This window comes from Neopsephotus bourkii, unplaced genomic scaffold (genome assembly GCF_033783945.1).
Source record: "Neopsephotus bourkii isolate Nb327-2 ecotype Australia unplaced genomic scaffold, CSIRO-AGI_Nbou_v1 NB_962, whole genome shotgun sequence".
NCBI lineage: Eukaryota > Metazoa > Chordata > Aves > Psittaciformes > Psittacidae > Neopsephotus > Neopsephotus bourkii.
Window position 1 is genome coordinate 9,762,651 of NW_026901456.1, and position 24,661 is coordinate 9,787,311.

Below are 24,661 nucleotides of genomic sequence, written 5' to 3' on the forward strand. Positions count from 1 at the left end.
TTTCTGAGAAACAGATTTTAGTCTTTGAAATAATTAGACTGAGCTGAACAGATTTTTGGCATTATTTGTAAGACAGTCATTGTTCAGCCTTTGTACTTAGAAGAGCAATTATGACTCCTTTGGAAGCATCCCTAGCCGAACTCTTAAAATAATAAAAACACTCCTCCATAAGACTACATCAACATATGGTTTTTGTAACAACAGCACAAACAAATCACCCACTCATCAAACAGATTTAGGAAGAAGACAGGAACAAACCGAACAAACAAATTTTCTGAAGATTACTTACTGGTCCTGATCAATCAGGACTAAAAATAAGTATCTAAATTGAATTCAGGAACTGCCTATGAGGTATAGAATACACATAAGATAAGCAAAATACAAATAAGCAAGAAAATAAACACCACCAAACACTGTAAAGCAAAATTTGTAGATAATACGCTGTGAAGTTGCATTTAAAAAATATTTGAACTGAAATTGAATATCTGCTAATGCCTAGCTTTTTGATCTGCTCACTAGTTTACTTTTTAACTGTGTTGATATGTCATGAATAAGGAAGAAAGAAATAAAGTACATATACACTGGTGATCATTATCAGAACATCCTGCCTGGTTTCACCACCCTCCCGGTAATTCCAGGGTGAAGTCCCTGCTGGACAAAAGCCGGTGGGTAATGTGCATCCCTGCTGTACTTCCCTCTAGTAGATGATGCTGTGTGGTTGACTACGTGGGTGTTAAGTAGTCTGAGATGCACAGACCCTTGTCAGCTTTCTGTGTTTACAGCCAGCTTGGTGTAGTTCTGTGGTATGTACTGATGAGTTAGTACCCCTTCAGAGAAGCAGAGTCCCAGAGCACACCTGTTGAGGCCTTGGGAGCTTAACACCAACACACAAAATATCCTGGCAGCATAAGCATCCACACTTTCCAGGAGGCTGGTCCTGGGGCGGTCCTGAAAGCATCCACATCTTTAGAAATGTGGAAGTTGAGGTAAATGGACACTCCTAATCTTACCTTGCATAACTTACAGAATTGTACATGCACACACACATACATAAGGCTTCTACATTTTCGTAACTTCAGTTTTCTCCCCGCGTTTGTGCACCTTTACTTAGTCTTCAGTTTTTTCCAGAGTGTGGAAGGACTACCCTTCTTTGGATCACAAAGTCTCTCTGCGTACTCTCTGTCCCTTTTCACACTTACGCTGGACACGGTGCCCAGCAGCTGAATTTCCAAAACCTCTTCCTCTGCCAGGCAACATACAGCCCAGTTCTCCTGCATGACCTGTGTCCATGCAGCACACATATGGCACCCTGGGGCTGAGCACTGAGGAACACGTCTGCCAGCAGCCAGTGCACCTTCTACACAACTCCCTGTGACTTCAGCCAAACCTCAGTGCACAAAAAAAAGGGAGCAAACAAGCTCCACATTCAAAATGGGGCTTGCCATGTGACACATACCCAGAGAGTGCCTTCAGTATGAAACAGAAGTTAGAAGGGGAACTTAAGGAGATTCATCCAAGAAGCAGTCCTGCCTGCCTGTATGTCTGTTGGTTTTGCTTGCCCCTCTTCCGAGTGAGTATGTGTTTTGTGTCTAAGAACAGACTAGAAAACTCTACGTGCTAGTTTTGACCCCAGCTGGAAAGTGGACCAAGCAGGTCTCCCACACTACTCCTCCTCCTCTGAGTAACTCTAGATGAGACTGAATGAGAACAGTGTTAGAACACTGATTCCTGAACCAGAGCCCCTTACCACACTCTCACAGTTGCTGCAGCCTGTAGGACTGGTAACAGCACCAGCAAATATATAACAACAAAAACTTCTGTAGAGCCAGAGTGTCTTGCTCATTGTCAATGCAATGAGTCAACAACAAAAAGAGAAACTAGGTTTCCTCCTCTAATCCCTACCCATACTATTTTCAGGTTCAGATTCAGGATTGCTGCTGCTACAGATGTTTAGCTCAGAATTATGTCCCAAGCAGCTTCAACAGATGGCACCGCCTCTGTCCTGCCATGTGCTGAAAGCTCTGCATAGTAGTGCTTGGTCTTCCTCAGGGGAGTTTAGCTCCATGGAAAAATCATTGTCAAGGCCTTGGAGAGACCACAAATGCTGGAGATGATCAGTGTTGATGAGTCAGGGTGTGTGGAATATTTCCACAGAAACAAATGTTAATGAAAACCAGAGGAAAAGGTAAATGTTATCTGCCTGTAAACAGTTCCATTAGAGGGAATGGCAGCTTTCAGGTTTTATCAAATCGTGTTACTGTTCTATCAGAAATCAAGATTTGAGTATTTAAAAACTGGAAAAATCAACAGTGCTACTGGAAACCATGCTGTGATATAGTCTGTCTTATTATTGAGCTTTAACAGGTAATCAAACAGTCTGATCCTCTGGGGAATTTCTCAAGACTTTGTTATAAATAAATTAAATTTTTGACATTGCTGTTGTGAAGTCAGAAGAAGTTCTGTGATGAACTACCATTACTCCATACAAGTGCAACTTGGAATGCCTCTCTTGACTTTTAGGTCTGTCTCCCTTGTTCCCAGGGGCCTCAGTCTTTGAGGGAAAACTACCCTTGAAAAACAAATCCAGTTCTCCTAATCTAAGGGCCTCCCACATAAGCCAGTCCTTTGGCCAGAGAAATGTTATTTTGAGATCTGCATCTAAGGAAGGGGATACAGCCACAGGGAGAGGGGCAGTTGGCAGCAGCCCCGTGCTCCGGGAGTCTCATGTTTGACTGTGCTGGCATGTTTTCAGTTGTCTGGAGGGAAATGTATTTAGTTTTATTTCAGTTAAAACTCGGAAGCAGAGGAGCTGTAGGAGGGCTTTTCATGAGCTTGAGGTGAGCTGAGAGCAGCCAGGTGTCTCAGTCAATGAGCAGAGCAGTATCTGACTGAAGGTTTTTCCTTGCCAGCAGTGATGACTCACATGAATTATCTTTTCTCTTTGTATACTGTCTAGTGTTTATCCATTACAGTTCTGTATTGTTTTTCATTTCTTGCAAGAAAATGAACAACATTATTACTACATTTCCCTTCAGTTTAGCATTTTTAACCTTTCCTTTGCATGGGACTTCATAGACAGAAAAACCTGAAATTCTTTGGGCTCTTTGGAGCATTGGGCACTTCTTTAGGTATTTCTGGAGGGTCCTCAACTTTTTCAGTGTGGACTATTTCTAGATCTGCCCTGCCCAGTTATTATCCCATTACTGTTAGCTGTGCAAAAGTTTTATTCTTCTCTGACTTGTTTATGTGCACTTGCACTACAGAAACCTAATAGGAGCATCTGTTAACTGTGGAAGTAGTATGTATGGTTGATTCATCCCCATAGTTTCTCTACAAAAGTAATTACTTACACTTCCTTTGCAAAACAGACTGCCAGAAGGTCCTCTGTCAGTCCATGTTTTTGCTCTCTCCGTTGCTTTGTCCGAGTACTTGAGGCTTGTCTGAGTGACAGTGGCAGGAACTCCAGAATATCTACAAGATACAACAAGCGAATTGGATATTTGTCTCTTAAAATAAGTTACTATATTGATGATCATGGCTAAGTGCTGTTTAAATAATTTCTGTAAAATAATACATTGCCACAATCAGTACTCTTTGAAATTTTATATTATGGATATACAGTAGACAAAAGGTTACCTCCAAAAAGCTAAAAGACTTTTATTTTTTTACTTACAATAAGACTAGAAATTAAGAACACAAACTTTGCAGAACCCTTAAAAACACACAACACCCTCAAAAAGCCAATTTGCATAAACATGAGAAAAGTTTTTAACAAGAATATGACAAGAGCTGCATCTCGTTGAGACCTATCACATGAAAGAGAACCTTCCAATGCCTTGCAAGACTTTCTGCTTTTTTAAGACTCTCAATTCCCCTCCCCACCCTTCATCTGCCTAGGTAATCACAAGAAGCCTCAGATTTAGCTCAACACTCCAGTCTTTATTAAGCATTTTGACTCTGCAAGATTAACCTATGTGAGTCACAGTAGTCATCTCCTTCTGCAGTCTGCTCCCACTGCTTAAGTATTAGCTACCTCCTGGAGAGATCCTAAAACAATAATGAGCTCAACTTCACCAGACGCATACTACCACAAAGCCTAGCTCCCCTCTCAGTGCTTGCCCCATGCATGGCATACAGTCCATCCAAACACCTTGATGGTATTTATACAATAGCATGAGGTCATGGCCAAAGCTCTGTGCTGCACTCCAAGTCTAACAACAGATCAGAGGTGAGATCAAAAGACTAATGGATAATCGGTTTGCATTATTAACAATGTTGTAAATAAAATGAAGAGGAAAGATCAATCTCCTGCCTTAATATTTTATTTCCTTCCTTTTCCAGGCTAGGGTCATGGGAATGTGCCCTGCCACAGCCTGACCTGACACTACCCACTGGTTTTCTTTTGGAAGTAAAATGCAGGTGCTGTGGATCCAGGGCATCTTGCTTGCGTGAAATCTTTGTTTCTTACCTGTTTAAAAACCTCTCACGGCACACTAAATACGACGTCTTTCTTTTTGTAACTATTAGTTTAATCCTTCAGCAAGGGACCATTTAAACTCTTGTTAGCTAACCCGGGAAACTAATAAATCCCTTCCTCTGCCTGAGAATACTTTTCTCTACCATTTTCCAGCCTACTGAGCTTTGAAAATGGCATATCCAGTCCAGTTTTTGAAAAGCTATCATCCACTACATCCAATATGTTTATTGCCAGGTTATTCAAACAGTACCTTCTAGGTTTAATCTGCTGATAATGTAACTTTCACTCACATATGACCTACTGTAGATGGCCTGCAGTGTGTGTTGCCTTTAGGTTTTATAATTAACCACACAAGACAGTTAAAATGCAAGCATGTGTGTCCTAGTTTGGAAATCTGGTCAGCAGCACAAAGAAGCTGCTACCATTGCAGTCACACACGCGTTTGAAGTTTAGGGGGCTCTCTGCTGCTTTTTTCTTTTTTAGATTGCTTATCGAGTTGGGTTATTTTAGTATTTGTAAGGTAAGTATGCCATGTATGTTCTCTTGCAAGCCGTAGCAGTGAACTTGCTTGTCACAGGTACATGGTAGGATGGTGGATGCATAGTCTGAACTTGTAGCTAGGGCTTACAGAGTGAAGAGAGCAATCTTTCTGTGCAGTCATTTTGTTTCTAAAGAGCCTTTAGGAATGATGCAAAAACATGGCCTCAGTTTAAATTGCTTACCTTTCCTTGAAAAATTTGTCCCTCTGGATAGCTTAACAAAAGCATTTACGTGCACTTAGTTTGAATGGATTTGGGGAATTCTATATCCACTATACCAGTGGGGCTGGTCAAAAGCTCTCCAAGATAGTCTGGGTATCTGGAGCCCCTAAGTTTGCTGTCTCTGCACAGGTTGTGAAGTTTGCAGGAAGAAAGCCATCCTGATGGCATTTTCTGTGCTGGCATCAAGCCAATCCCATAGGCAGTGTTTGCAGAGCCCATGCAGCTGTAAGGCACTTTAGCAGCCACCCAGAGTCAGCTGAAGAGGTGGCTGGGCTAACTACAGTGGCTGTGGTTGCTAGACCTACTGCACTGTACACAGTTGGTACTCTGTTGGAAATGTCTTTTGTGTTAGGAAGTGGGTCCATCCTGATCTCAGAAGAGAGATACCAAGGTCCCACACCCTACTGAAAGGTCTTTCTCTGGCATTTTCCCAAAATCCTTCTTTTCAGCTTGTCACGCTGCCATGACTCTGCAAGCTGGGTGCAAAAGGAGGCAAGGCTGCCTGGTGTATTTGCATGGTACACCCAGGTGGGATCCAAAACAAGTGCAAGGCCAGTCTTGTCAAAAATGCTGTAAAGGCTTGCGGACCAGGTGATGTGTGAATGCACTTGGTGAGGTGTGTGGGTATCCTGAGGGTACAGCACCATGGGGTATATCTGGGAGAAGGGTGTGGACATGGCCATTCGTACCACTAAGGAGAATGAGGCATCTGACTTGGAAATCTTGCACAGACTTAAAACTGTCTCTGTCAGGCCTGACTGAGATAATGTGAGACCAGGTGGCTATACTGACAATCCAGAAAACCCTTTCTCTGTATTCTCTCTCTACAGCCTCACCTACACAATGAACAAGAGAAATGAAAGGCTGCTCAGACAGAAGACTAAACAGAAGTAAAAAATTATGTTCTGGGATCTCCCCAAGAGAAAGAAATGGAACCACTGAAAGCCAAGCCAGCAATGCAACCCACTTCAGGGTACAGCAACCAAGTATCGCACATGTGTATGCTCAGGTATAAACCCAGACTAACAACAATCAGGAAGACCCAAAATATCTAGATAACAGAAACCTTTTCTAGAGATACCAGTGATGAGTTAGCTGGGCTGCCTTTGTTGGCATCATGAAGGAAGCCAGCAAAGCAGCTGTTAATAGTTTTTCTTGTGCGCTTCCTTCCACTGTTCATTGTAAGGACTGTGTAACACACTCCAAACTCTTTCTTCTTTTTAACAAACTGCTAGTGCAAGAAAAACGATTGTAATTCATTTAGCAGTAAAAGTCAGCAAGCTTTTTGTTACTGGTGGGGAAATGAATGAAAAGAATCATTTATGCTTAAGCATGAAAAAGTCCAGAGATGTTAGGTGTTGGGTCAGAACAAGTTGAAAGAAACAAATGTTGTTCAATTCATTGAAAATCTTAAGTAATGTATTACCAAGTTTTTTTCTGTCATGCTATCACCTGCAAATGCTTGTAATAAAAATCAGTCAACAAGCAAGTCACTATTTTATATACTAAGTTCAGATTTTATAGGCTAACTTAAATCTCAGAGCTGATTTAAGAAGTACCTTCATGTAGAACATTTTTTTTTTTGCATGTCTGTTAAGGTTGGTGTGATTAAGGGGTTAATTAGAATGCTAAATGCGTAGTTCGCACGCAGCAAGATACATCTCACTCCATAAAAACAGCTTTATGACATGGGAAAAAGTAGGATTTTTTCAGTATAATTGTCTTGTGTATTTGCAGCAGGATGAGAGATTTTAAACATATTAAAACAATACATTTCCAATTTTCTTTTATTATTTATGGTAATTGAACTGTCTTTCTTGATGTTTATATTGCCACAACATTTCTGAAGCTGTATTTACTGCACCAGTTACCTCTACATTATGGCTACAAAGGCTGTATGGAGCTGCACACAATAAAAACAAAATGAAAGCTGTAAAATGCAGTTGTGTGGCTCTTAGCATACCAAAACCCAACTGTGGTATTGATGGAGGGAGTAAACTGGGGCTGGGCAATTCCAAATTTATTCTTTCTAAATGTTTCACAGTTGACATTTACTTTAACCTGGTTCTTTGAGGGGCCTCACACTTTTGTTTTATCTGGTTATTAGTTTTTATGGGACGTGGAATACCTATGGCAATGCGATGCTTGTATTTCAGTGTCCTCACCATGTGTGGTACACTACAGTGGCACGCAGTTCGTTGTCCAGCAATGACACCCCTTAACTTCTCACCCATAGCATGAGTTATTCTAGGCCTGTTTGAGAACTTTATACACATCACCAGAGTGAAGAAGTCTTCTACTGCACATGCAAGAAGCCCGAGGCTGCAAAGCCCCAGGGCCACCACTGCCACAGTGACTGGGCGAGCAAGGCATGCCTCTGGCCCGCAGCCCCTCAGAGCCAAGGGGACGGCCGCCGGCCCCTGAGGCGCTGACCGCACTCACCGAGCCCGTGAGGGGAGGGCGGCAAGATGCCCCCGCCAAAATGGCCGCCCACCTTCCCTCGCCCTCGCCCTGAGAACTACAGCTCCCACAGTCCCCCGCGGCACGGGGGACCCGCGCTGCATGTGACGTCACCCGCCGCCTCGTGGGGGGAGTCCCAGAGCCCTCGCCAGGGGAGGATGATGGAGGGGAGGAGCGGAGAGCGCCTGCGCCCCGGTCCCCGCGCCGCAGAGTGGGCGGGGCCTCCGCTGCTCGGGGAGAGCGTAGAGCAGCGCATCCGCCGGTAGCGCAGAGTGCCTTTTGGGGGCGGAGCGAGGCGGCTCCAGGCCCGGCTCCCCTGTCAACACCGGCCAACATGGCGGCGCGGAGGCCCCGCTCCGCCGCAGGTCAGTGAGCTCCCCAAGGGCTCGGGCGCGTCCGCAGGAACGACGTCCTGTCCTGTCCCCTTACGGGAAAGGGGGGTAGGAGGAGGGGGCAGCCCGGTCCCCTGCCGATGCCGGCCCGCGGGGGAGGGATGGCCCGGGCTCTGCTCCTCCCCCTTACGTCCCTCCTTCGGCCGGTGGGGGAGGCCGCCTTTGATTCGTCTCTGGCCGGGATCGATTGGCGGCTGCATCGGTGCTGGTGGCCCCGTTTCCGTGTCTCCCCCTTGGCCTCCTCAGACCCCTCCCGGACTTCACGGGAACCCCGCCGGGGATCCCGGAGGCTGCGGAACGGAGCGGTGTGCGTGGCCTCTGCCAGCACCTCGACTTACAACGTGCAGCTCTTCAGGTGTATTTGGTATGGCCTTGCCGTGTAACGCCGCTCTGCGCAGGCACAGCTTCGTGTGCTTGGAGAGTGTGCATATTATTGGCCTCTAAGGAATGGGGTATTTTCCATCAGTTGAGAGTTATGTGAGTCACAGAATGGTTTGGATCATCCAGTTCCAAGCCCCCATGCCATCGGCAGGGACACTTTCCACTGGACCAGTTTGCTCAAAGCCCTGTCAACCCTGGCGTTGAACATTGCCAGGGATGGGGCAGCCACAGCTTCTCTGGACAATCTGTTCCAGTGTCTCACCACCCCCGTAGTGAAGAATTTCTTCTTAATATATAAATCTTTTCCACACAACATGTTATACTTGAGTTTTGAGTTGAATAATATTAATTTAGGGGCACCATTAGCTAACAGTCTATGACAGTGTTTTTATGTTCTCCATTTAAAGGAGTTAAAGAGTTTGCTGCCATTACCTCTAAGTTGGAATGAAAGAACACTCAGTAACAGCATTTTTAGCATTCTGGGACTTGCTTTTTATGTTCTAGTACTCAAGGATGCTTAGGTGCTGAAATAATAAAATGTTTATATCTACAGTCTTACTTTATAATTGTAGGTAGTAATTTAATTTCTCTTCCTCTCTGGAGCGTCCCAGCATCATTGCTGATCTTGCATTGCACCATGTATATGTTTAACCAACATGGGTTTAAATTCATGCATGCATATCCATAGAACTGTGATTTAATACATTTTTCATCCAGAAATTTAAAACTATCTCTTCCATTTGATGTTTGAGTACACATGATGTTTTGAATCTCTAATTTGAAGTTTTAGGATGTCTGGTTTGAAAACGTTGACAGAATTGTACTGCATATATGGAACTTGGTAGAAGTCCCAGCTTCATCTATTTCACTTATTATGGAAAAGGAACAGAACAGACCGGTTTTGGCTTATTAGTGTATGCTAAGTTTTGGCCCTCTGAAGAAAACACTAGGCCAGAAGTTTTCAGTGTCTCAAGGTTTAGGTCTAGCTAGAAGAGATGTGTGTACTTTCTCTTAAGTTAGGCATGTTTCATATAGCTAACGATCATCAAAGCAGTTGCAGTAGGTCAGATTAAAGTCCTGCCTTCTGTGCCTAAAGACCATCAGCTGCAGGATAGAAGCTTAGGTTAGGGCTGAAAAGGACCTTAAGATCATCTAGTTATAGCCCCTCTGTAATAGGCAGGAACACCACACAGTAAACCACGGATGAGCTAAAAAATGCAGGGTAAGCATGTACTGATACTTTCTCAGAATGTTTTCAGTGATTTTCAGCTTAAGACTTCACTAACTATGGTAGTTGCCTTTTGTCTGACAGCCCTTGCTGTACCTTTCCTTTTTTTTTTTTTTCACTCCTTTAATATTTTCTGTTGTTATTTGAAGTCCATATCAGCTTTTCCTATCTACAACATCTTGCAGTAAGCTGTTCCACAGGTTAACCAGAGCTTCTGGAGGGTGGGGGTTAAAGGAGAGGAAAGGAAGACTTACTTTTATAACCTTGAACAGGCTACCTGGTAGTTTCATTGATACCTTTTAGCTCCTGTACTTGAACAGGGAGGAGATTCCTGTTCAACTTTTCACCTTTGACCACTTAATACCAAAACCAGGTCTGTTGATGTTTGGGGGCTTTACATAGTTTGTTAATTTACTCTGTAACAGAGAAAAATAACTTTTCTTTTTTTCTTTAGAACATGACAGTGACGACGATTCTTACGAAGTGTTGGATTTAACAGAGTATGCGCGGCGTCACCATTGGTGGAATCGTGTGTTTGGCCGGAATTCAGGACCGATTGTAGAGAAATACTCTGTAGCTACCCAGATTGTCATGGGCGGTGTGACTGGCTGGTAAGGCAGCATCACTTTTCATAACTGTCCCAGACCTTTTACTATGTTACAAGATCATTTCCAAGGCTATTTGAAGCATATGTGTATTTAGCTTCTCTAACGGGATTTCCTTTATCATTGATCAAGATTATTCATGTGTGAACAATTTCTTGACTGGCTACTCTGACTCATCATTCTAAAATGTTTTTGTAGTATTGGTAAAATGCCAGTTATCTAAGGGAACACCTACCAGTTACTGTGAAAGGGATTTGGGGAAATGTCAGAGCTCTGAAAGTACAAGAAATAAATGGAAAATTACTGCATTTACCTTTTGTTTGTATGGAAAAGCTTATTTCCTTACTAGTATAGATTTAGAAACCTAGATATGATATTATGGCTAAGACATATTTTATAGGTAAAAAACTAAGGAATAAGGAAAAAAGTGTGGGTGAATATAGTTTGTTTAAAGGCCCCATTTCATAGAGTCTTTTTTTCCTCTCTAAATTCAGCTGGAGCCATTTTGAACAAATTAACAGTCTGCTGCTCTCATTTAACTGAAGAGAGATACCACAGTATAGTTATGCTAAAATAACTCATGGTGAAAGCCAGACAGTAAAGATGAGAACTTAAACTGGGAAATGTGGTCACAGCCTTAGCAGCTATGTCAAGGTATTTATTATTTGTCAAAGGTATTTGAATGGTATTGGTCTATTCTAGCACTCTTAAAAAATAAGTTTGATGAAAAGCAACATTATGGGAGCATGGTAACTTTTAGAACAGAATTATGCAAGATTTGGAAGATGAAACTAAAAATTAAATTTTCATGGCCAGGCTCAATGCAACTTTGAGGCACGTAGGCTTAGCTTTCAGTCTGATTTTCTTTTTTCTTTTTTCATTTTTTTAAATTTGCTTCTGTTGCCTTAGAATTATTTTTTAAGTTAGATGTGTATACCTAAACTCTGACGCTTCTAGAGAATTCATAAAAACTGGATTATTGAAGGATCTGGAAACTGTATTTCAGCATCTGTAGATACATATACCTCTGTATGTATTCATGTATATAAATATGAATTCACTATGCATATGTAGGGGGGAAAATATTCCCCCCTTTGTGTGAGCTGGTGTGGGGCATGGGTCAGATGCTAGCAGAGTTGTCTATAGAAGTCATGGAACAATCATCTTTGAACGCGTGCATCACTTTCCCGAGTTCAGTCAGGAATCGTTATCAACCTGATTTAGTTTGGAGGTTGGATCAGACTTTGCAGCTGGCCCGGTTTTGGGAAGGCTGCTGGACTAGATGACCTCCAGAGGTCCTTTCCTGCCCAAACTATTCCATGATATTGATGTCTGTGCTGTTCTCTATTCGATGTGGAAGTGTTTGGAGACTGCGAACAAGATAATTAATTTTCTTCTTGCCTTGATTCATTAAAAATAGACTAAGGCCATGTCCCAGTAAAGAGTCCCAGCTGATTTTAACTCTTGTGGAAGGGTTGTAACTTCTTTTTACCTAAGGTATTTAAGTTACCGATTGTGTAGTTAATATAAATGATGGTATAATATATTTACCTTTCATTTGGGAACACTTATAGTGACACTTTTATATTACTATGCTGTGCTTTAGTAACACAACTATGTTGAGTAGGATCATATAGCTTCTGCGTAAAGACAATGTCCAGAGGTCTCAAGCTAACTTTAAAGGGGCCATAAGACAGCCCTGAACTAGCAACCATTACTGACATTGTCTTGTGTTAGATATTACTAATTAAAAATTGTTTTTATTAACTATTCTGATTTTAAAATTTAGAGATGTGAAATGATACATTTACTTTCTTAAATATCAAAATAGTAATAGTTGTAGTTGGTAATACTGGCGTATGGCATTGTTCAGCAGACAACTTCATTGGACTCGTTTTTTTTCTGTTTTGTTCTCCTAAGGTGTGCGGGATTTTTGTTCCAGAAAGTTGGAAAGCTTGCAGCAACTGCAGTAGGTGGTGGCTTTCTTCTGCTTCAAGTATGTAGCTTTTCATACTTTGTAAGTCGGCAAATATTATTTACTAAACAATAGGAAAAACTCAACTGTCAGGCAAAATTTAATTAGGTAGGCTTCTTATCTCCCTTATCTTTTTAGTCTTACCAGTCAAAAACTTCTGTTTCAGCTGGAATATTGTTTACAAACAAGATATTTGTGAAAAATCAGTGGTAAATCAGCACCTACGCTATTCTGTAAAATAGTTTGCAGTAAGCCAAAAGAAACATCTGTGCAGAAACTGAGATGCTGTGTGTGATTCAGTATTGCCAGATTAGAGGGACTGCCTGTAAACCTATGGGAGATAAGTAATTTAAGCTGTGTTTATTTTAAATAGATATGAGAATTTTATTGGTGTTTTAGGAGGAGTACATTTTTTTTGCAGTTGCTTGGAAGGCTTGCTCAGGTCCTGTTTTGAAGCCCTGTTTTTCTCTTTTCTCCCCATGCTGTATTTACTAGTTATGTGTGTTGAGCCTCTGAAGGTTTGCTGATTTCTGATAGCTTCGTTGCATTCCTCTGTGCAATTACGTTTCAAGTCCAAAACTCTTTAATGATGTTATCTGGCACGACCATTTGCATTTTTCATCAGATACTGTGGTTAGGGCAGGACATATTTCCAAAAAGGCTGCAAATTAGATAACAAAACTTTAAGTGAAGGAGAATTTCCTATATCCTTCTGTAAGATGCCAAGTAATTCTGAATGTTTTTTAGTGGTGTTTTTAGTACCTTAATACCTGTGAGCCTGTCATTTTTTCTCAGATCATTCTAGAGGAAATAAACTGGTGCCTGCTTAGGTTCAATAACACACAGCTTTTTTGAGACAGGATGTTAAAAGATACATATTAATTCTTTCCAACATCACCCTGGAGGACTTCTGAAGGGCATGTCCCACTTTTAGTTACTCCTTTGGTTGTAATGGCTCTTGCAGTCAACCGTTGATCAGGAAGTCTTGGGGAGTACCTCTAATTGCTGCTGTACAATGCACCTAGGTGTCACAGGTGTTTGAAGAACTCTTACTTCCTTCATGATGCTGTTTTCTACTGGTTTGTTTTTTTTAAAGCACATAATAAACATATAACTGAACTGGAACATTCTACCTGAGAATGTATGCTCTTGGAACCATTTGGTTTAAGTTGCTTTAAACAAATATAAAGTGTATTTTATTTTTAATTACACAAAAGCAAGCATCAACAACAATGTAAAAAGTCAAGGAAAAATAGTCTTGATATGAAGTTTTGTAGTATTAGCACTTCACCATTGTGCACTGATAACCTTTTTGAATCTCCTGGAAATCACTGGTTATTTGGCTTGTACCTAAAGATAGAGATGAATTTTACAAGAGTGTCGAATCTGAAATGGTTTAGACTTACCCACATAAAAATTTTTGGCAAAATATGCTATGCCAGCAAATGAATCAATGTGATGGAGAACTCTGGATTTTTTTAGGTTGCAATGTGTATTTCTGGGTCATGAGGGAAGAAGTAAATCTTTATATATATTTATATAGTTAATCATCATCATGATGGCTTGACTTCGTGACCGAAGATTTGGGAAGGGCTTTACCCACGCTTACTAGCCAAGCACGCTGATGACTATAATACACACACATATATATATGCAGTGGATCTTGAAGTACTGACCATCCTTTTCATCTAGCTGACTTGAAGATCTGAATCACTCTTACCATTTTGTAAGCCACTGGTCTTAATTATTTTCATGACAATTGTCACATAAATACAACTGAAGAGCCTATGGAACAGAGGCCTGGCATCCAGGGATAGCAGGCAGAATGTTGTCTGCAGGTGCCTTCTTTAGTACTTCTGACTACAGGAAACTAGAAGGTTAAAACTAAGGCCTATAAAAAAAGAAAATTGCCTAAACACATTATTTGTGCAATATTTTCACTTGTTGAGCTGTAAAGTTTGGGGAGCTTTCTTGTACACAAAATAGATTTGCCATATGTTTGAGTGCCTGATTTCTTGGTCGATCTCATTTACAGTGTATCTGAAAAGGAATATTATCCAAGAGGAAAAATGAGTTGAATATTTTGATTGAGTTGTCTATATCTTTGATTAAGCAAGATCAGATTCTGTTGGAAAGGAATGAAGTAAATGCCTTGGTCTTTCTTTTTGATTCAAAACGTTTTGCATTTTAAAGCTGAGTCATAAATTCTGTAGTGTAATTACATTTCTGTAGTCTCTAATTTTTTCATTTAAAGATCACACATCGTGATTTTAATTTCCCTATGAATACATGTTCAGTGTTTCCCCTGAGTGGGCAGAGGAATGTTTCAGCACATGACTAGAAACTTTTTTTATCTGTAAATTTCTATGAAGTTGCAGATTCCATTTCAACTGGTGTTTGCAATATTGACATTGTAATAGGCGCTAAAACAAAAAGAACTACAGAAGGGAAGATTCTCAGGTACAGCCTATTCAGTGAAACATTTAAGTTCTCAAAAATCTAAAAAAAAAAAAAGGACATTTTTTTTCTTCAACATGTGATGATTTCATCTCAAGAAATGTAGTAGGAAACTGAAAGCAATGCATTTTTGGAGTGTCAGTTTGTACAAGAAGGAAAAAAGATTTTTTTCCAATTTTGTAAGTGGTATAAAGTTTTTCAGTTTTAATACAGATGAAATGAAAACTAGCATGAGGAACAGAAAAAAAATGGCATTACGAATTTGTGTTCTTAAAAGTTAAGATTAGTTATCACATCTTTGAGCTGGGTATTTTGTCATCTTATTTGATCAGTTAACTGTCTTTTTTTATTGAAATGGATGTAGCTCTTCAAACATGTTGGCGTAAGACCCAGTAGCCATGCACTACATTAAGGAAATTGTAATTAATTTCTCACAACAAGTGAAGGATTTTCCTTGTATAACTTTTACTTCATAGAGCACATTTTGGTGAAATCCCAGAGTAAGGAAGTATGAGCTCATATGGTTCTGCTATAATGAATTAGCTAAAAACAGTTGTTATTAATGAGTGCCTGTTCTCCGTGTGGTTTTAAACTTCTTTATTTTTAATAATGGTTTCATTGCTGTTTGTTCTGCAGTCAACATACAAATTGCAGGTTTTCTCTTTGTGTGTTGAGTCTTATTTACCCATAAATTAATATTTTTGTTTGGTTATTTCTGCTTTCGTGATATATTTTGCCTCATCCCATTAATATGCCATTGATGAATTCAGTTTGTCCTTAAATTATTTTCTAACTTATGAAAAGTAAATATCTGGGGGAGAAAAAACAACCCAAACCACCCCCCCCATCCCCCCCTCAAAAAAAGAAACAAACTCTTGAGACATCCTTAGCTATGTTTTATACCTGTGTTTGTTGATACCATGCTATGATGATGATGATGTGGCATCTCAGTCAAGTGGGGAGAGAGCAGTGTGCTTCTGAGGGTAGGGACCTCCTAAGAAAGAGTTATACTCAGTTTTGCATTGAATATCCCATTTTGACAGTTGATGTGTGTGTACTTTGAGGGAACATTTAATGGAATGCCAAAGCAAATGGTAGTTGGAAAGTTAGCCTTCTGTTTCTGGCACGTTTTGACATGAAATGGAGGGGCATGGGTTTGCTGCCTTTGGAGTAGTATGCCAGCAGATGATGACTAAAGATACAGCTTCTACCATTTAACTCTTTGTCCTGGGTTCAGCAATAGCAGTCATTTTTCTCCTTCTTAGTAGCTGGTGCAGTGCTGTGTTTTTGACTTTCAGCCTGGTAACAATGCTGATAATACCAACGTTTTTAGTTGTTACTAAGTAATGATTACTCCAATCAAGGACTTTCTCAGTCTCATGCTCTGCCAGGGAGGAGGGGAAGCTGGGAGGAAAAAGAGGCAGGACACCTGACCCAAGCTAGCAAAAGGGGTATTCCATACCACAGCACATCATGCCCTGTATATAAACTGGGAGCAGTTACCCAGAAGGCCTAGATCGCTGCCTAGGTCAGGCTGGGTATCGGTCAGTGGGTGGTGAGCATTTGTTTTCTCTTCCCTTGTTATTTCCCTTATCAATATTATTATTGGTGGTAGCAGTAGTGATTTGTGTTATACCTTAGTTACTGGACTGCTCTTATTTCAATCTGTGGGAGTTACATTCTTTTGATTCTCCTCCCCATCCCTGCGGGAGCAGGGGGAGTGAGCCAGCAGCTGTGTGGTTCTGAGTTACTGGCTGGGCTTAAACCACAACACTTATATTATTTCTCGGTTCCTCCTTATCTTTGTATATTTAAGTAGAGACTTGTCAGATCAGTTCTGGAAACTGGTTGAGTGTGATGGGAATTGCTACCTATCTAAATAACAGAAAATACCTTAAAAGCATATATGGCTTCTGTGTGCTGTGCAAGCTAATTTGATATTGAAAGATTTTGTCTTTGACAAATTTAAAAGTCTTTTGTCCCATCTTGCCATATAAATTTTTACTCTTAAACATTTGTTACTCATTAGTCTTAATAATGTTTCACAGTTACAAAGTACCCCCAAAATGAGGTCTTCCCTTTTAGATTCTTGATCTGTTTAGAGGAAGATGTACATATTTCTAGTATTTCTGCATTGATGTATTTTTTTAGGAGCTTTGTTTTGAATTCAGCCAAAATCTGTCTGACACTTGTTTCATTTTAGTTTTTTTCACTTCATTTTAGTTTTTTTCAGGATCATGGAATTCTAATTTGTGGTTAAATACATTGCTTAAGTATTGTAGCTGTTTGTAAAATAAGTTAAATAGCCTACTTCCAGTTATTTGGTAGAAAAAAATATGTGAAAGTCAAAATTCAGTGCCTGTAAGCAGTGTGAAACGTTCCTTTTTATGCCAAACCTAATAAATTACACAATTAAATATAGCTTATGTTTATGTATTAGTAAATATATTATTTCTATTATCAAATATTATTTATATATTATTATGCATATAGATAAATATTTAAAGTTCCACAGAAGTTCATTATGTGTGACTTGTATTTACCAGTTGTACCATTTGCATAGAACTCTGTGACGTAAGTTTCACATGACTTTGCCAAACATGACCTGAAGGAGGACCTGAGACATCTCACTCTTCATAAAGAGTGTTTTGTATAATGATCGTTTATCTGTAGTTAGTGATCTGTATCTGTTTGTCTTAGTAGTTAAAATAAGCAGTAATCTTTGAATTTATTTTCCCCCTCTTTTTATTTTCCAATTAGTGAGTGTTTAGCTGTTCTCTAAAGCATGCATAATTGCCTGATTTTTGATACTTTTCTTAAGGTATGTTTTTATTTAAACATGCATTTCTTCTGTAACTTGGCTTAAGAAAATTGGTGGAACTGTCAGTGTTGGTGACGTAACAGAACATCTATCTTTGTTCCCAGATCAAATCTTCATAAGAGAAATAAGGCAAAGGAGATGATGGTTAAATGTACTAAAAGTGTCATGGATGTTGTTTAAGCATTTGGGGAGTGTGAATTGGCATAAACAATCCCTGAAAAGTTACCCATTTTGCTGATGTTCCAGAACTTGTTCACAGGCCGTGCTTTTTTCCTACTTGCTGGCTTTGTTTTGTGGAAAGTATGAGATTTCTCTTGCATCAAATACCTTTTTTTTATTGGACAGTTTAAATGATGTAGGATAAAATTAATACAGTTTTCAGTATTTCTTAGGTGAGTCTGATTAGCCCCAGATAGCTGGTCACAAATAAGAATTCCATGGTTCTGGAAGAAGCTGAAACGCAACAGTTCTTTCATTGTTGTCCTGTGAAAGCACCTTTCTTACAATTAATGTTCCAGTAAATGCTGAAGGAAAAACATTGTTAAAGTTTTTATAACTAGAGAAGACTGGCAACAGAGCGTCTAGTGAACTTTGCCATTGCTTATTCTAATTTGAACTGTTGTTACTGTGGAAAATATTACTGTTTGAAGCAGAGTACCTGCTGTAATTGAAGCAATATTTAAAAAACCTCTGTAGACACTAAGATACTGTATTTTGACTCATTAAATGCTAACTAGAACTGTACTAAATACCCTTTATTTTCCTAGATTGCTAGTCATAGTGGATACGTACAAGTTGACTGGAAGAGAGTTGAAAAAGATGTAAACAAAGCAAAAAAGCAGTTAAAAAAGCGTGCAAATAAGGCAGCACCTGAAATCAATACTCTAATTGAAGAGGTGAGTCCGAGGTGAAAACCTGTTTGCTACCAGCCAATTTTTCTTACCTTGTGCTAGAGGTGATTAATTGAAATTGCAGATGTAAAACTGGAAGGCAACAGAGATGGTCTGGCTTTATACTTTATTAAAAGTTAACTTAGTTTTCTGTTTTGTTCATACTTAAAAATGACACAAAGCCCTCAAATTAAAGCATTTCTACAGCTGATACAGCTTAGGGACTGCCATTAGCTTTGCTGTTTAGCCCCTCTGGAGTCTGGGCAAGTAGGAAGGCCAGTAAGATCATGGCATGGTAAAAAGTTGAGGGTGTCGTGGCTAAAACATGGCAGCTACAAAGACAAAAACCACATCATCTTAGACTGCTGATAACAGAATTACTTGGTTGGAAAAGACTGACCTTTCTGTCTGGAGTAAAGCTCTAGCTACTTTGTAAGTAGAGTTGTGGTTTTTAATCTCATTTTCGTACAGTTCAAAGAATATCTGTCTTCAGAATCTGTCAGTTACATGCTATGTTGAAAAGATAGCTTCTGATACTGATCAGTGTCACTGGGGCTATTCCATTCTGTCATTTGAAGACTTTAATCATTTTATCTTTTTTTATCTTTTTTAAAAATAGTGGGCTTAGCCTGTTTTAACTTATTTTAGCATTTTGTACAAGTAATCCAAGTTTCTTTCTCAGTAACTGTAAATCCTGACTTAGAATATGCTACAGACAATGTAACAAGAGCCATGCTAGCTCACTGTAATTAGGAGTTCCAACATCTCGGGTTTAAATTGTATGGAGTTACATATAGGTTGGTAAAACTTACTGTGAATTTTAATGTGAATGTGAAGTAGAAGTTCAAGAAAGGTGGGGTTTTTTGCTACTTCTATACCCTAAATAGTTTAATCGGTCCTTCTCCATCGCCCTGCAGAAATGGGTGGGACAGGATGGAGATTTTCTATTTTTCCCTGACCTCACATTGTATTACTTTTTTCTAATTGCATATTATTAGCCAATTCAAAGTGTTTGAATTGGAGGATATATGAAATGTCATGTTTGATGTAACGTGTTATATTCTGTGCTGTTATTTCATGACATTTTACACAAATGTTGTCACATATAAGTGTGCTTCATAGGATTAGGTTGTTAGGAAGCTGGCCTATAATGGAATGAGGTATGTTTCTTTTCCAAGGATCTAGTCTTCCAAAAGAGATTAGATTAAAATGAAGTCCCGATTAAAATGGATTAAAATGGCAGTCATGGTGGTGCTCATGCTTTTTTGCCAAGGGAGTTTGCAAAGCATTTGTCTTGTTTTAATCAAAACAAGAGTGGTATTGGCATGAAATTGCTATGACAATTCCTCTGTATTTTGACTTTCAAAATGCTAGCTGTATATTATATGTATTGTTAAAGACAGACAAGAGTCAGTTTTCACTCCATTGCTGCTAGCAGTCGCCACCAAGCTTTGTGTGTTTTTAAACATACTGTTTCCCTAACCCTTTCCCCCCAATCCCTCCCCAATTTTAGTATTTTAATTAACTTGGTTCTTTACAAATATTATCTTTCTTTTCAGTCAACAGAATTTATCAAACAGAACATTGTGGTGTCCAGTGGGTTTGTTGGAGGCTTTTTGTTGGGCCTGGCATCATAAGGACCTGAGCAGTCTCTTCCTGGGGACATTCATGTCAGTGAAGACCAATTGTGGTGACATGCTCTCTTAAAGCAGAGGGGTTCACTGGGCCTTCTGGAGCAAGATGAGTGGACTATCTAGACAACGTGGAAGCTTTTACATTTCAGGCTTTTGCCTCTTGAAGCTTGGCAAAACTAGGATTCGCTGAAAAACTCTGCAGTGTGCTCATTAAGCCATTTCTGGGCAAAACTGGTTCATCTTCATCATGACTCTTTATCTATGACCTTTCAAGATCTAGCATTTTTTAAAATGTTATTCTTGGAATATAGATATGCAACCATACTGTAAGAAAGAAAGCTCCATTTCTATGTTTTGGTTAATAATTGTTTATTTTTAAAGTATTTTTCTTCATGCTGTAGTAGATAATATCAGTGACTACATAATATATATGATACTGTAGTTTCAGCCTCATGGCTGTCCTTGTTCTTTAGAAATCACTGCAATAATCTATCAATCTGTAGTACCTTTTTACAGAGTATTAAATAACAGAGGATCATGAGCTTATTAAAGGTGAAAATTAACTTTGACTCTGGCCTTTGTATATGTAGGAAATAAGAAAGTCTTGTGTTTATACACTGCAGGCATCTGGTGGGCATATTTGCAAATATAACTGATATTTGTGTGCTAAGAAAATGTGTATATGTTATTTTTCCTAGATGTGTAGACACACATTGATTCACTGATGAAACTGTAGTACACAGATAACTGTTGCAGTCAGTAAACAACAGAGAATGTTTCAGATTTCAGTGGGTGAGGTGAAGAGGGGAGGCTTCTGCCCAAGCACTTTGCAACAGCCAGCACTCTGTAGGGCTTCACAGGGTGCATGTACTGAGTGCCTTGAATAAACTGAGAGCTGCTCTGGGAGTCTGTAGCAGCTGGAAATGATCCTCACTTTCACATTCACCTCTGTTGTCACTGTGTTCTCCACAACTGGATGTAATGTTTGGGGTTTTTTTACAGTTGTCAATTTGACTTTCACTGTCTAGGGTGTAAGCTGTGGAAAAACGAGGGTACAGGCTGGCTTCAGTTAGCTTATTGAAAGAGTGACTATTTATTTGGAAGTATGGGAAAGCAAATGGGACTTTATCTGCTCAGTGTGTTTGCTGCCTCCACCTTTGATGGACCAAAGCAGGAAGTGGATTCCGAAGGAGATGGGAAGCATAACTGTGGATGGACTGAAAAATTTATTCTCAAGTAGTTTTTCAAGTTGTTTTTAGTAATTTGTTACTAGGTTATTCTAAAGAATTTGGAATTCCAAACAAATGCTTAATTCCTTTTTCTGTTTTCAAACTTGTGAACCTTTTAGTCGTTTAGACTCTACCCAAGGAGGACTGTTTGCTCTGCCTGGCTTTCTCCAATTTTATACATTAACCAGTTAGTTAATGTGAAATGGAGTCTCTCTCATGCAGGCTCTGTGGGTTCATGTTCGCATATCTGAGCAGCAATAGTGATTCATTAGCATCAAATGGATGGATGGATGTGAACTTTGGATGTACGGGACATGAGACAAACATCCATAATCTTGGCATTTGACATAGTAACTCGGCATATGCTTAGATTAATGCATCTGTGGACTTCAAAGCTCTGTATTGTATGTTGAGTTCATATATGTATGTTTGTGGCCAAGGTGAGTAATTTATGAAGTATGTCACGTATCTGTGATGTTTAAGAGTTTAATTAATCTAAAGACTTAAAAATTTCTGAAAATAAAATTCTTGCTTCCTCCCAACCAAACCTTCAAGTGCATGGCCACAAATAACATGTTAGCATCCTAAGTACTTTGCTTTCAGGAGAATATCTAAAGCTATGTAAACTCAGTTGTTGCAGTTTATGAGAAGCCCAAGGAGGAATGTGCCTGCTATGTCATTTGGGATTGAAAGAAAAATTAAGATGAAAGTGTTAAAGCATGAAAGCTTCTATTCCTTAGTGTTCAGTCCAAGGAATAAGGGGAAGGTAACCAATCAGCTCCCTTCGCTGCTGAAGCTAATGGACTTTTGGCATGTCAAAAGAGTTGCTGGAGCCAACTGACATGAGTCACCCACCCTGACTGGAATGAACTGGAGTGTTCTGAAGGGCTTTAGGAAAGAAGTGGCCACCTCAGTATTATGAGCCTGTAAATTTGCATTTTTAAGGAGTCCGCTCTGAAAAGGATTTCAAGGGAGGAGCATCTTTTACTGTGCTTTTTAAAAAGGCTTCTTGTGATGTACTTCAGAGTATAATGGCTTTAAACTAGAAGAGGGTAGATCGTAGGAATAAATTCTTCTTTGTGAGGGTGGTGAGGCACTGGCACAGGTTGCCCAGAGAAGTTTTGGCTGCCCCATCCCTGGCAGTGCTTAAGGCCAAACCGGTTGGGGCTCAGAGCAACCTGGTCTAGTGGAGGGTGCCCCTGCCCATGGCAGGGGGTTGGAACCAGATGGTCTTTAAGGTCCCTTCCAACCAAAACCATTCTGTGATTCTATGATAGGTAAAAGTAGAATTTAAGCAACAAAAAAACAACTCAACCACCCAAAGCAAAAACAAAAAAAAACCCAAAACAAAAAACCAACCAAACAAAAAAAAAACAACAACCAAAACTGAACAAGAAAACAGCTTATGTAGCAGTGGACAAGACTGACTTCTGCAGGGGAAAGTTCTTCTATTCTGTTGCTGATACCTGAGACTCAGTAAGGCAATGAATAAAAAACTGATTGAATTAATTATATTTGAGGTTTTAATTTTTTCTTTTGAGCTTTCTGAATGAGACTCTTGTACATGGGAAAGTGTCTGAGGAACAAAAAAAGTACAGAGAAATTGTATAATTGAAAATGTGAATGCTGGTGGTTTGTATCAGGCTTTCTGCTAGCACAGAAAGACTTGTGAAGTTCTCTGGTATATTTACTTAGGTTGGTGAGGTAGAGGGGATGCTATCAACAATGACAGCTGGACCTGGTAAGGTTTGGCCATGATGGAATAGCCAACTTCGGTAAATGTAAAGTGCCAAGGTAAATAAATGCAGTATTTCCTTGCAAATACCTGAGATTTGATATGTGGAAGTTCAGAACTGTCACTGTATGTAGGGGAATGCTCTATATAGTTACAGTCAGAAAAATTGATGGCATTATTGAGAATGGAATGGAGCATAGCAGAACTACTGTGTTTCTGGTGACAAGTTCTCTGGAATGATTTCAAAGTTAGTCTAAAGATTCAGAGAAGGGAGAAATAAAGATTGAAGAAAATGTATTTGAAGAGAATTTTTGGGAAAAACCTGAAGAATTGTAGAAAACTGATTATTAAGAAGTGTTAGAAATATGTAAATTAATGACAGGCTGAGGCAGCATTTCTATGGCTTTTATTGTACAGCTGAAGAACTTTACTGAACGGTGGAAAACACGAACCTAGCACAAGAGACAGCTTTTCACATAGCACCTAATCGGTCCATGGAACTCATTTCTCCTGAAACCAAGGAACAGGCTCCATTCAGGGAAGGATGGGGCAACGTTGAGCTAAACTGCAGGAGTGCTCAGTTTTACCTAAAGGTACAAGAAAATCAACATCAGGTTTTGCTGGCTGCGGTTAATACTGCTTGATGAAGTTCAAGACAAAATGATTCTAGTGATTGGATTGTCCTACCTTTGTCTTCCACAGGCTTGTGGGGTTTTTTTTTCCTCTCAAACAGTTCTTAGCAATCACTTCTCAAATGCTAAGCTAAAAACTGACTAAGGCATACTCTATATTCATCTGTAGTGAACAATTGTTAAAAGTTTACTGGAGAATGGGTTTGGGGAGAGAGGTTTGGTAATAAAAATCATCTGCCTGTTGTGTATTACCATAATGGGATAATACACTTTCTGAACTCAGTTAAAGCAGGACTGGGCAATAAGCTTTAATTAGGAGTGAGATGCCTGGTTGATGAGAACCTGTGTGATCTTATTACTGAATTTTAAGAGGCCAGAATTTGGCGAAGTCTTTGAATGCTATTTCTGTTCTAGCAGCCAGACTGAAAATTGAAATGTTATAGTTAAAGATACAGCTGCCTCCTCAATTCAACTGCATTTGTCAAGACGTCTTAGGAAGAGTGGATGCATGCAGAGTAAAATGCAGAAGTCAACACTGATGTCTGTGCAGATTTCATAACATACATGACATACAGTAAAGTGAAGAAGCATCAGTAATGCCTCCTTTTGAAAATTGTTGGAAATCTCTAAGAATTGCTTTTAAAAAATCACACTATTACAGTATGCAGCTGTTTGTATTGTGGTCTGTAGGTGATAGTGGAAAAAGATAATGTTTGTCCACATTCAGTACAATTGGAACTATGTGACATTTTGGAATGGAGACGTGATAAACGTGAGTTTTGGTCACTCAAGGACTGTTCACAGGGTAGGTTGGTGGTGGAGTAGAAGGATTAGAATCCAACCTGCCAAGATTAGGAGGTGTTATCCTCCCTTGTATTTTGTATTACAGTTCAAAAATTAGATAGGAAGGATAAAGCTAAAGAGTGTTTTCCCCTACTGTGACTGGGAGGCAGGTCTGATGCAATGTAGTTATGTCACGCTACT

General features: G+C 39.6%; 1 protein-coding gene across 1 annotated transcript; it reads left to right on the forward strand.

Annotated features, from left to right (window-relative positions):
* Positions 1 to 7,899: 7,899 nt before the first annotated feature.
* On the forward strand, positions 7,900 to 20,650 carry FUNDC1 (FUN14 domain containing 1). The gene is made up of 5 exons (XM_061359279.1): positions 7,900 to 8,063; positions 10,154 to 10,310; positions 12,225 to 12,300; positions 18,325 to 18,453; positions 20,007 to 20,650. The coding sequence occupies exons 1-5, from the start codon at positions 8,033 to 8,035 to the stop codon at positions 20,082 to 20,084; spliced, it is 471 nt and encodes a 156-aa protein (XP_061215263.1). The 5' UTR covers positions 7,900 to 8,032; the 3' UTR covers positions 20,085 to 20,650.
* The last annotated feature ends 4,011 nt before the right edge of the window (positions 20,651 to 24,661 follow it).

Coding starts and splice junctions, on each gene's coding strand:
- FUNDC1 (XM_061359279.1), top strand. CDS start 8,033: ATGGCGGCGCGGAGGCCCCGCTCCGCCGCAG. Junction 8,064..10,153: donor GAGGCCCCGCTCCGCCGCAG/GTCAGTGAGCTC, acceptor TTTTTTCTTTAG/AACATGACAGTGACGACGAT. Junction 12,301..18,324: donor GTGGCTTTCTTCTGCTTCAA/GTATGTAGCTTT, acceptor TTATTTTCCTAG/ATTGCTAGTCATAGTGGATA.